This window comes from Miniopterus natalensis, chromosome 15 (genome assembly GCF_054644295.1).
Source record: "Miniopterus natalensis isolate mMinNat1 chromosome 15, mMinNat1.hap1, whole genome shotgun sequence".
NCBI classification, from domain to species: Eukaryota; Metazoa; Chordata; class Mammalia; order Chiroptera; family Miniopteridae; genus Miniopterus; species Miniopterus natalensis.
Genome location: NC_142095.1, coordinates 22,279,217 through 22,292,280, shown reverse-complemented (window position 1 = coordinate 22,292,280; position 13,064 = coordinate 22,279,217). Strand labels below are relative to the sequence as shown.

The window sequence follows — 13,064 nt, the reverse complement described above, 5'->3', positions numbered from 1 at the left end:
GAAGGAGAGGTACACATCCGAATGTCCTGGTTTTTGAGACTTGAGTATGTCAGGCTTTCAGATACTTTAACTTGGCTCTTGGTTTCATTTTGGGTGATACGTCCGCTCAAGTGTAAAGCATAAGCAAGGCTGGTTTTTGTAGTCACCCTTACTCCTTTTGAGACGCTTCTCCTTTTCCTGCCTCTTTTTTTCTATGTCTCAAATACACAGCACCGTCTTGTTCTCCAAAGTTTCTGACCAAAACAGGCCTGCCTTCCACTCTAAGGAGCATCTTCTTTCTTCCGGCATCAATCATTCCATTTGGGTCCCAGCAACACCCAGGTGATGAGCTAAATACACTTGAAAGTATGAATAGAACTAAATTCTTCCAACGTGCATTTGGTGAATACTTGCTCCCAGAATATGCTGGGAGATATTGTCTGAGCAATGTCATCTTTGGGTAAGGGGGAAAAATGGCCCCCGCCCCAAAGCCATACCACTCAGCCACTGACACCCCCTGAGCCTGCCCAGACCTCTATATACTGACTAGGCAGCTGACCCTCAGCAGGGCACAACCTCTGCAGAGTGGGGCTACAGGGAGTCCTGAGGGTGGGGCTATTGCATTCCCCAAGGCTGATGCCCTATGGAGGGGAGTGCTCCACCCAAGAAAGATGTCACTCAGCACAGGGATCCTGGTGGCTGTCCCTTCAGCTCTCTCCTCTAATCCACATATTCCAGTCTCTCCTCATGCAACTCTAGTCCGCTTCACCCTCCCTCCACCTAAGCCCAGGGTGAGTTGCTGCAAATGAGATTTTGTGCTTTGGCCTTTAAAAGGGTGCCTGTCTCTAACACACTTCCATCTCTCCTGGCAGACAGAATCCCCTCCAATTTTCACAGCCAGATGTTATGTGGGCACCTTCCCAGCTGTGGTGCTCTGGGCTGGGGAGCCCAGCTTGATGTTGTGACCCCTCACTTCTTGGGGAAACTTTGTAGCTGAGATAACCCTCCAGAATCTTTGCTGCCACCAGTGGGAGCTGGGCCAGCCCTTTTGGAGTCTCTGCCCTTCCTACCAGTCTCAATGTGGCTTCTTCTGTAAATCCTTGCTTATAAAACTTCTCTTCAGTTAGCCTTCATTTGGTTATTCAGGTTGCTCTACATTTTAGATATAATTCCAATTTGGTCCTGGGAGGAGATGAGTGTAGCCTCCACCTACTCTGCCACCGTCTTGGATCTGATCTAACTCGTTACAACTCCCTTCAACCTAGCCTCTCAAGAGTAAATGCAGAGGTCCACATTACAGCTGCACCTTGTCAACTTTCCTCTATGGTACTGTTCTAAGCAGCCTCATACTCACTTGGGGATCAGTAAAATGCACAGCCTATTATCACTTGGAAAGAATATGGAGTGGCAGGGGAAACTGCAAATACCTGAAGCCATAAATCACAAATCAATAAATATAAAGGATTTTCATGGAGAAAATGAGCCTTATTTCCATTTCCAATTCTCATTAGGGGAAATGAGCCATAAGAGCTAAAAGCCAGAATTCAGGAGATGCACCTCTGCTCTGTCCAGGCCTCTATTATGGCATTTAAATGTTCATCTAAGCACTGGACCATTGTAAGAGGTTTGGGGAATGCTCCCCCCACAAAAAAAGATATTGAAGCATTCTTTGCAGTACTTTCTTCTTAAAACTGATTCATTCTGAAATTTTCCAAATGACAGAAACCCTTCATTAGAAACAGATCTGTCAATTACCTAGAGATGATCATTCTTAGCTGCAAGACACGAGATCTTAGGTCTTTATAGTTCAGTTTGTGGTTTGATAGTTGAACTTTTGAGACATCTCTTTACAGACTTTTTCTATAAAACATATTTTTATTAAGATTTTGATAAGAGAAGGAAAGTCTCACCTCACAGTACTCCGTGATAATGCAGAAATTATCTTGCTCCACAAAGCTTGCGTGAAACTTGACGATGGCTGGGTGGTCCAGCTTGGAAAGGAGCTGGGCCTCCAAATTTGCCTGTACGGTGTCATTTGGATTGAGTTCTCCAACCGAGATTTCTTTCAATACCTTTCTGCAGCCAAAAAAAAAAATTTTTTTTTTAAATATATTTAGAACTAAAAAAACACATTTAATAGATCTGAACAAGTGGTGTAGGGCCATCTAATTAATGCCTAGGCTGTGACCTACTCATAGGTCTGGTATTGCCTATTATGACACTGTGTCTCTAGGTGGTGCCTGGACCTGACTCTCTGTCCTAGCCAGTGACATGACTTCCCCAAGGCCTCTGACCTCTACACCTGAGGCTCTACAGTTTTGGTCAAACAGGGCAGAGAAGGAGCTAATCTTGCATAATATCACTGAGGTGGCCCTTCCTCTATCTCTCCAGTTATCTCCATTTTTCTTTGTCTTTTGCATGGTGTCTCTATTTCTGTCTGTCTTTTTCTGTCTCTCTGGGTGCTTTCTCTCTCTCAGCTGTTTTCCTCTGTTTCTGTCTGCTTTTCAATTTCTCTCTCTATCCCTATCTTGATGTCTCCCTGTCTCTGCCTCTGTATCCCTTTGTCTCTATCTGTCTCTATATATACACATGTGTATTTGACTATAACATAATACAATGTAATATAATGTAATATAAATATAATATCTGTCACTGTCTGTCTCTTATTCTTGCTTTGCCAAACTCTTTCTCTGACTTGCTCTCTCTGCCTGTCTCTCTCTCTGCCTCTGCGTATCTGTGTATAATACACATAATGTGCACACACACACACACACACACACACACACACACGCTTCTCTCTCTCTAAGCTCTAAAAGGTTCCAAATCTATTAATAAGACAATATCTATTTCTTTTCTTTTTAAACTGCCCTTTGCATAGCATACTTTATTGCTACTGCTATTTAGGAGAAGAGAAAAAAGATCTAAAAACATTGACAGAGGTATTGAGGATCTTGAGCATATGTAAGTAGAATAAAAACTCATTAAATCCCCAAATTATTAACTTAAAAATTGTGATAACTCAGTGAGGAGTGGACCAAAACATTATCTCTTCCCATCTAAGAAAAAAGTGGTCTGAGGAACAAACCAGTTATGGTACCAGCGTGTAAACTAGATTGCCGGGGAGAAGCGCTTCAGAGCACCAATTACAGGTGTAGACAGATTCCACCGATTGTAAGGGAGCTGTAGCTGTTCCTTAAGGCAAGTTCTGCAGGATCTGAACTAGAAATCATTTTTCAAAACAATGTGCTTTAAGAGTTATCACCTATGTATATTAATGAAAATGTATTTGCATAGAAACTCTCTTAACTAAAGGCCCTTTAACCAATTCGTAGATTAACCAGGGTCCTCCAGTCCTTCCAACAGATGCTGAGGGTTGCCTTTGCCAAGGGGAGCGCCTGGGGCTAGCAGGCGCTCGTGGGCCACCCATTTCTATCCTCCAGCTGAGACCTGTGTACTCACCAAAGTCCCGGTGTTTATTCTCAAACTTGTTTATGTCAGTTCTACTCATTATTGTAAATCTGTAACTAAAATATGACAAGCTGATGAAGGATGAGTGTGGAAGTTATCTTTGCTGGGAAAACTAAATCAAATGCTTACCCAAAAAACCTGACAAGTTGGAAAAAAAAAAAAAAAGTGGTTAAATAAGTAACTGACAAGATAATTCTAAAACATTCATTAAAAAATGTAAAAATCTAGCATTCTTTTTAAATGTTCTTCATGGTCTTCCAATTCTGAACTCATCCCACCCCCAAAACACAACCACAGCAGGCACTGTTTCCACAACGAGCGGTCCAATTACACTAGAAAGGGTGGCTCTTAGCAGGCTCTGCTCTGGCATTTACAAGAGTCTTCAACTCTCACTCAGTTCAGGAAGTTGGGACATTTGGTTCCCTTTCGCATTGGTTCTGTTAGTTATGCGACACCCCGTTAGGCCTCTACTTGATAAAGACGTGGATCCTAGAGAAATGCTTGCTTGGTAACATATTTTATGGAAAAACTGTTCTATCAAGAATTTGATTAAAAATGCCCCCATGTTATTAAGAGCGGCATCTCGGTGTACTACAACATAGTCAGTGTGCTCTAAGGAGCTTGAAATGACATCCGCAGCTCTGCTTTTCTGTCACTTCCGATGATTACGAAGCAGCAGGCAGAGTTCAATGACATCTTCATAATTTGCTGTGCCCCAGCTAACATGAGGCTGTAAAGGTCACAGCAGTTAAGCACGACAACAGAAAGCCTCACGCAAACTCATAATATTCTCTGGCTGTGAAGGAACAAATGCTATAAACAGCTTCAAGGTACTTACTCTCCCTGGCAAATAGCAACTGCTGTGCAACAGAGCATGAGATTTTACAGTTACCTGGGCCTGCCCGGCAGCCTGGTGCTACAGCATGAAGTCTCATTTGCCCCCAGCCTGGCAGAGGAAGGCAGGACTATTTAGACAGGCGGCATCTCGTACAGTCACCTCTGGCTGGCACGGAGACATTCCACCTTCCCTCCTTCCCTAAAATCGTGTCCCTGGACTGACAGAGGGAGCTCTCGTTGTGTGTCACTTAATATGATGAGATCCGTGTCAGCCAAAGGAAGCGTGGAAACTTGCCGAGCCACGTACAGCTTGTCACCCGCTCAGTGACTCTCAGCCTGTCACCCACTCCTAAATAACATGACAGATATTTATTTTATCAGACTCTCAACTGTCCCGGAGAAACTTTGTGACAGCAGCAAAACGGGCACCCGGGCAGACTCCTCTTTTGCACGCTTTCTGCTCTCTCTGAGTTCACGCTACTTTCTCTCCAGAATGCGGAGGGAACTGACAGACTCTGGAGCGCAGCTTCGGAAATGTGGGATAACTAGAACTAACCATTCCCTTCGAATTGGCCTGCCTTTCGTACAAATAGGACCGATGATACTTTTGAGATGTTAATCAAGGGTTGTTTTTTCCCCAAATTTTCTCATGTCCTTTCACATTTTCCCCACTGAAGCAACAGCATATGTAAAAAGATGACATCATAAGCTCTAGAGAATATTTGCATTTGTGGTGTCGAATTCCATGCAGTGTTTCCATGCTGGTACCATAACAAATTATGCAAGTTGCCTTTCCCCACCCTGAGAAGAGAGTAAACAGAAATTTCAGCAGTAGGAGGTTTGAAGACAAATACTGCCTACATTTTGAGATTGTCTTAGGTACTATAACTCTGCAGGCATGATTTTGTGTGTGTAACGGCCAGTTTTTAATAAGTTCAATTGTGCAAAACTCATTTGATTCAAAATTGTTAAACAATTGAGTAGTAATATGCCTTAAAAACAAAAATAAAAGTTGATAACGTAAGACTGAATGCAACAAATCATTCATTTATTCATCACACTTTGAAAGGTACTGAGGTGAGAGCAAACAAAGATCCTGTTTATGTCAGCAAGGAAATTAAGGAGCATGACAATGTCAGTAAGGCTATAAAAGAATAATTTACCCTAGATAATCAGGTTAGCTTTTGTTACGACTGTTACACGCTCCAAATTTACAATTAATGCTAGGTTAATATTCAAAATGCAATGTTCTAATACATAATTCTTGTCAGGTTTTCATTTTGAACATTCCAGAAAAAGACCAGAACTATGGCTTTCAATGAGAAAGCCAGATGTGATGCAAAGCCTGCCATGAAATCAAGATGCAGAGACAAATTGAGTTTTAAGAAGCAACAAAAACTAATTAGCTCCATTTTGTTGACTAGGTAAAACTGACCAAGGATAAGCCCAGTTTAAAGTAAAATTAAATTATGATCCAGGCAAGAAGAAGGTTGGTGCTTCAAAAATAAAATGAAAAAATAATCTAGGGTGTCAGTGAAATAAAGTCCCCTAATCTGATTGGTAGCAGGTAGGTGCTGGTTGGCCTCAGTTAACATTAAGACAGACAAAACAGCCCGGCCGGCATGGCTCAGAGGTTGAGCATGGACCTAGGATCCAGGAGATCTTTGTGCGATTCCAGTCAGGGCACATGCCCGGGTTGCAGGCTCGATGCCCAGTCAGGGGCGTGCAGGAGGCAGCCAATCAGTGACTCTCATCATTGATGTCTGTCTGTCTGTCTGTCTGTCTCTCTCTCTCTCCCTCCTTCCCTCCCTCTCTGAAATCAATAAAGATATATTTAATTAAAAAACAAAAACAAAAAACAGACAAAACAGCAAAAAGTTTTTATTTCTAAATTTCAGTCTCTTCTATCATCATGGTAATTGTAATATATGGACTTGTGCCGAAACTCTCTCTTTGGTTTAACTATAGCATGAAGCAGGTTGTCATTTTATTTAGAGATGGAAAGGAAGGAAAACAAAGCTCTGTATTAGCATACTTCCATTAGATGGTATAAGCAACTGATTCTGGGTCTTATATTTCTGCTGAGTGGTGCTTACACACACACAAAAAAATTCGTCTTATGCATCAGAAAAGCCAGGGCTTAACCTACCAAGAGTTCAATGTAGAACCTACTACTACTAGGAAGGATCTAGTTTCCCCAGATGACAGCTTAGGGGTTCAGTCATTGATCTGTCACACACACAGAGTTTCTGTGGATTGTGTAAGAGGAGGAAGAGACAGGGGGACGGACTCCTGGCTCGCCCGTCTCATTACACGGGCTTCGTTTCCAGTCAGTGGGGGGATGGGGAGCCGTCGTGCTTGCCACCTCACAGAGATGGCTGTGCAGGGTTTGTCCTACCTGCCCAAGGAACCCACAGGAACTCTGCACCCGAGACCACCTCCTTGGGGCATGACACTGAGCCAAGGGCTCTGAACAAAGTCTGAGTACGGCTTTCCACCAGCGTTGTTCCTAGAGACTTTAAATTATTTGAGGATAAATCAAAGTGCTGTCATGTTCAAAGATGAGAGGAAAACGACCTGTCAGGCTCATAAAGTATGATATCTGAAGAAGCCCCAAAGGAAGGAAAAAGGATCTCAAGAGCAGTGCTTCTCAAATTTTACTGTGCATACGAATCAGCAGGGTGTCTGTTCCAGGACAGGCTAGGATGGGCCCGAGGCTGCCCATTCCTAACAAGGTGACTGGCGATGCCCTGAGCTGCTAGTCCAGGGAGCACACGGCCCATAGCAGGTGGGGCTCCAGGAGGCTGCCAGGGCTGAGTGTTGAAGAGCCCGAGTTCTCTAGAGGCTTTGGGGGGGGGGGGGGGTTGAAGAGTAGCCCGAGACAGAGGCATATGTCCCCCTTCCACCCCGTGTAGCATCAGATCTTATCTGACAACAAAGATCTGGGAACCGCTGATGGTCCAGCCCCCTCACTTTACAGGCGAGGACCTGGAACCCAGACAGGCAGCGAGACTTGACCGCACAACCTCCCGAGAACATTCCACAGCCGACACCCATATGACCCAAAACTCCAGTCGGTTTTAAAACACCATTAGGAAACTCGCCCTTACAGTTCTGGTCCATGTTTGAAAAACTGCGGTTTGTGTCGGTTTCCTCTTGTTCTGGTTCCCAGTAGTGATAAGGCACAGCTGCCCACTGACCCTTCGAACATGTCTTGTTACATAATTTATTACTCTCATGTATTTATACTCTGCCTCATTCCACAGAGGATTTGACATAACTTACATAATAACATAGAAAACGAGACCAGCAAGAGCAGGCAGAAATAAACGGAAAAACAGAGCGCTAATATGCTGGCCAAACGTGGCTGCTACGGTTGAGCTTCAAATTTAATTCCAAAATTCTTGGCATGTATGATGATTACTACTATTATTACCGTTGTTGCTGTTATTGATGATAATGTCAGGGATGTAATTCTTGCCTTTTAAAAGAGGGTATTTCAACCTCTGGATCCTTCATGACATAGATTGCTTTTCATTTTAATCACACAGCTCTAGTGGTTTCCTCAAAAAGGACATCAGTAATTATTTCAAACAGAACTCGTTCAGAAACAGGATTGCAATGCACATATGGAATAAGACACTTTGATGTCTAATTTAGGAAAAGCTTCTTAACTCTTACCTTAATTTCAGTTTCTGATGTCGGTACATGTATATGGAGCACCTGACCTGTGTAAGACACTCTCCTTGTCGGAGGCACAGCCTCTGCCTTCCAGGGGTTTGCAATTCAGTGGGAGGGCAGAGACAAATAATTACAAACCACAGGAAAGCATCATGCACCTTAAAAGAATGAAAGGCTATCCTAAAAAGAGCACCAAAGGCCAATCACATGAAAACACCCACCCACTAAAGTAGTGATACTGGTGTTAATTATGACAATAGCAAACGCCACATAAGGGGCAGTTATCTGGCACCAGGCACTGTGCTAAGACACTACTATAATCCTCACTCTTGAAATGAAGAAACTGAGATACAGGCAGGCTAAGGTCCTCCCTTAAAGGCACGGAGTCAAAGGAGTGGCCAAGCGCACCCAGGAATGATACAACTGAGACCCACTTCTGAACCCTGGGCACCTCACCACTACAGGATCCCGCCAGACCCAAGTGAGCTGCACGCTGAGAACACGACTTGAAGACAGTCTCTGCACCAAGGGCGATAATATGAATAATCAGGAAAAAAGAAAGGGGTGTGGTCCTGCCTCCCCCCCCCCCCCCCCAAGCACATGTTCCAGTTTCCACAACAAGCATCTTTCAGGAAGTGTAGAGCAATCCCAACGTGAATCTCTGGCGAAGCTGAAGGACTGGCGGTTGAACAGATGGCTGTGGGCATTTAGAACATGAAGCAGAGGCCAGCGGGGGCTCACATGGGCAGTTAATTTAAGCTAAATTAACCGAGTTTCTTTCTCTGACAGGGTTATTTGATTGGTAGATCAGAGAGAAGTAATTAGTCATGGTATACCATGATTTCAGCACATCTGATAAACTCATGTTAACAGATGCCAACACGAAGAGTCCCGTGATAGCCTCTTAATTTGGGAGAGATGCGATCTTCACATGGTTTCATGGCTGGTTGAACAAGTGGGCCGGTTGGACATGCTAGAGTCTTGGGTCTCAGGCCACATTGCAGGTGCTCCCTCTTGTAATGTCACAGGAATCCGTCCCTACTAATATCTTCTCCAACATTTTATTAATGAGTTTGGTGAAAATCCAAAAAGACATATTTACCAAGTTTGTAGGAAATGCAAAGCCAGGCAACACAATCAATAGACATAGTCAAAGTCAATTTTTCAAAGTGATTGAAGAAGCTGAAATGCAAGCTGGAAACCACCCAGCCTGAATTTTGCAAGGATAAACCTGCAGTTCTATAGTTACAGCTGCAAAAATAAAATCCTCAAATCTAAAATGAATGAAACCCAGCTTAAGAGTAGAATGGCTCATCTATAAAAACTCTGAAGGTAGTGTGTGGGAACAAGACTAATATACACTTCTATTGTTTAAGCCACTCAGTCTATGGTATTTTGTCAAGGAAGTCCTAGGAAACTAATACAATCCCCAAAGAAACTTCTTATCCATTAGCAGTCACCCCCCCATTCCTATGTCCCACAGTTCCTGGCAACCACTAATCTATGAGTTCTGTCTCTCTGGATTTGCCTATTCTGGATATTTCAAATAAATGGAATTATACAATATGTGGCCTTTTGTGACTGGTTTCTTTCACTTAGCATATTTTCAAGGTTCATCCATGTTGTATCAGTACTTCATTCCTTTTTACGACTGAGTAATTTTCCATTGTATGGATATACCACATTTTGTTTATCCATTTGTCAGTTGATGGACATTGGGGTTGTTTCTACTTTTTGGCTCTTATGAATAATGCTGCTATCAACATGTGTCTATAAGTTTTTGTGTGGACATATGTTTTCTTTTCTTTTGGGTATATACTGAGGATAATTGCTGGGTTATATGGTAACTCTATGTTTTCAGGAACAGGTACATTTTTTTTCCTAAGTGGCTACACCGTTTTATATTCTCACCAGCAGTGTATGAGAGTTCCAATTTCTTCACATTATCTATCTACCTATTTGATTCCAGCCATCCTAGTGGGTATGAAGTGGCCTCTCATGGAGGTTTTGATTGTGGTTTGATATGCAACATCATATTTTTTTCCTGTGCTTATTGGACACTTGTATATCTTCTTTGGAGAAATGTATATTCCTATTTGTTTTTATATCTGCCGCCTCTGATCCAGAACTGGCACACAGTGGGAGCTCAATGAATAAAAATCATAAACCACTTGTAGCATAATTACCCAGAGCTCCTAGATCCTAGCTGAGACCTACTGGATCACACTTCCCATGCTCAGGCCTTGGAATCTGCATATAAACAATGTACTGGGGAGGTTTATACTCACAATGAAGTTTGAAAACTACTGCCTTAACTGAACCAGAGATTCTTTAAACACCTGAAGAGCTGTGCTGTATTCAAAGGGAAACATGTGATCTCTGCTGCTGTAGATTGCAGAAATGGGACTGCTAGACACGAATCACAGGCAGGAGGACGTTACCTCATCAAGCACTATCAGTGGAGTTTGGTGGGCCTATTTGCCATGAAAGATGCAGAAAGGACTCTCATATTGGGTAAGATGTAGGATGGCATGTGTTCCTCGCAGGAAAAGTATGCTATTTCTGTACCTGGTAAATTGCATTAATTTTTAAATATTCTGCCTTATGATCAAATAACATGTCCTGGTATTAGTTCCATCTAAACTGAACTGAGTCTCTACTGAAAGAGCATGCGTATATTCTTCCTACCTCTAGATATTTTTTCTATTCCTTGCCTTTCTCTGAAAAAGAGAAAAACAAGATTTCGACATACCCACACAAGCTATCTTACTTAGACGGCTAATACATGTGTACTTTCCTTTCTGTTGTCTGCCAGGTTCCTTGGTTCCAAGCAACAAAATAAGACGTGACTGACTGAAGCCAAGAAGGAATTTATTACAAATTTAGTGAGTGGGTCACAGATCCACTAAGAGATTCAGGAAGACCAGAGTAGGGACAGTGTCCCTGCCAACATCACTGGTGCTGGGCCCTGTGGCACTCTTGCCCCAGGAACGCTATCTTGCTGCCACCGCCACTAGCTAGTGGCCTTCCTGGGCTCCTGATTCTTGATCTCATTAGTGCCTAATTCCACGTCCAGGGCATCAGTTGTAGAGTGCACAATGCTCAATCAATGGATAATTGAGTTGATGATAAATGAATTCAATGGGCACTGGGGAAGCTGGGCATTATGGGGCATATATTAAAAAAAGCCTCGAGGACCCAATTTATGTCTTCTAGGAGCTTATATTTTAGGTGAAGATCTGAGGTGTACAAAAATTGTTGTTAGGCAACAATGACAAGGTTCCCCATAACCAAGGGGCACAGCTTAAGGTGACAGAACATGTGTGTAGCAGTGTAAGTGCAATGCCGTGAGTTAATGTACACATCACCATATAACTAAGGAGCAGATAGTACCTGGCTGCTCACCATCAGCCCTGGAGCTCTCCAGTCACCACAAAGGACATTACGCAACCCTGTGATCTGAACCAGAGGACGGTGCAGGTTAAAGGCTAAAACGCCTTCACACTGTCTCCAGGAGCTCGGGGAGAGGCAGTCGACTGGTCCTGTTGGGCAATATGACTCCCACAGTTCAGACAGGTGGGGAGGGTCCAGTTGATAGGAGGCGGACTTTAAATTTTATCTGACAGGAGGGATTCAAGAGCTGTAAGACCTTTAGCAAGAGAGTGACATTATAAAAGTAGCATTCTATAAAATGGTTCCCCTTGAGCTTGAGGAAAGAGTAGAGTAGCCCACCAGTCAGGAAGCTGCTGCAGAGGTCAAACTACAAAGGCCTGCAGTGACTTGACAGCGGAGAAAAAAGGTAAACTGGAGAGATTCTTAGGGGAAACTGGCAGGTCACTGGATATGTGGAGGGCAGAGAAGCCAGTCCCATATGACACCATTTATTTACCAGTCTTCAGAATCAGGAGTGGCAGCTACCAGAAAAAAGGATACTTTCCATTTGATTGACTAAACTTCAGACATTGTCTGGATATTGAAACGAAGATTTCCTTCGGACCCTGAAAACATGAGATTGCATAATGGGTTAAAGATCAAAGCTAGAGGTGTAGGCTTTAGGGTCGTTTGCTCTCGGAAACAGAAAATTAGGAAAGTAAGTGGAGCGAATTGAAACTTATACTTAAACATACCATCCTTCATTCACCCCAGAGAACATTTACCAGAGAAACTCCAGCTTAGCGAATCAGCAGAAGGCCCGATAAATTGCCTCAATGAGAAAAGCAATGAAAGCCAGTGAACAATGACAGGACAAAGCATAGTTTCTCTCATTAAACGTGGCCTTTGAGACCTTTATGTCTACGATTTCATGTGAGATTATAAAGATCTGTTCAAACAAGATGACTTCACCCTTGATAATTATTTTTAGACCCTCGGAACCAAAACAGTTCAACCACTTTGACTGCTACTGAACTATGCCATATGCCTGTCATTCGGGGGGAGACCCTATTGCCACCTGCCACCCACCCACTGCAGTTTCCGGGCTCTCCTGTGCTCAGGGCTGGCTTCACGGGCTGGGACCTGTGCCGTCACACGGGGCCCACTGATGAGAAGGGCCCTACACTTGTTTTAATGCACTACTGTCACTGCTTTGAAATTCTTAAGAATTTTTTAACAAGGGACCTTGCATTTTCTCTTTGTACTGGGGTCTCACAAATGGCGTAGCCAGTCTTGCCTGTGTTAGTCAAACATAACTATTGCAAACTAACCAACTTCATTCTTGGTCACTAGATCAACTTTGCTTTTTTTGTTGTTGTTGCTAATCTTCACCTGAGGATATTTTTTTCCATTGCTTTGCAGATAGAGTAGAAGGGAAGGAGGGGGGAGAGAGAGAGAGAGAGAGAAACATCAATGTGAGAGAGACACACGGACTGGCTGCCTCCTGCGCACACCCTCACCCAGGGCAGGGAGGGAACCCACAACCGAGGTATACGTGCCCTTCACTGGGAATCCAAGCCACGATCCTTCAGTGTACAGGCCGACTCTCTAACCACTGAACCATACAGGCCAGGGCACAACTTTGATTTTTATACATGTGATAAAGTGGGGCAGGGCTCAAATCTGTCAGTCCCCTAAATACCTGTCATTGCTATGAATGCTCCTAA

At 43.3% G+C, this 13,064-nt stretch overlaps 1 protein-coding gene across 1 annotated transcript in view; it reads right to left on the bottom strand.

Annotated features, from left to right (window-relative positions):
• The window catches only part of NEK11 (NIMA related kinase 11), a 132,059-nt gene that overhangs the window by 98,751 nt on the left and 20,244 nt on the right, over nt 1-13,064 (bottom strand). The window contains exon 3 of the mRNA XM_087824618.1: nt 1,890-2,055. Within this exon, the coding sequence (XP_087680744.1) occupies nt 1,890-2,055 (166 nt within the window). The remainder of the gene's footprint in view (nt 1-1,889; nt 2,056-13,064) is intronic.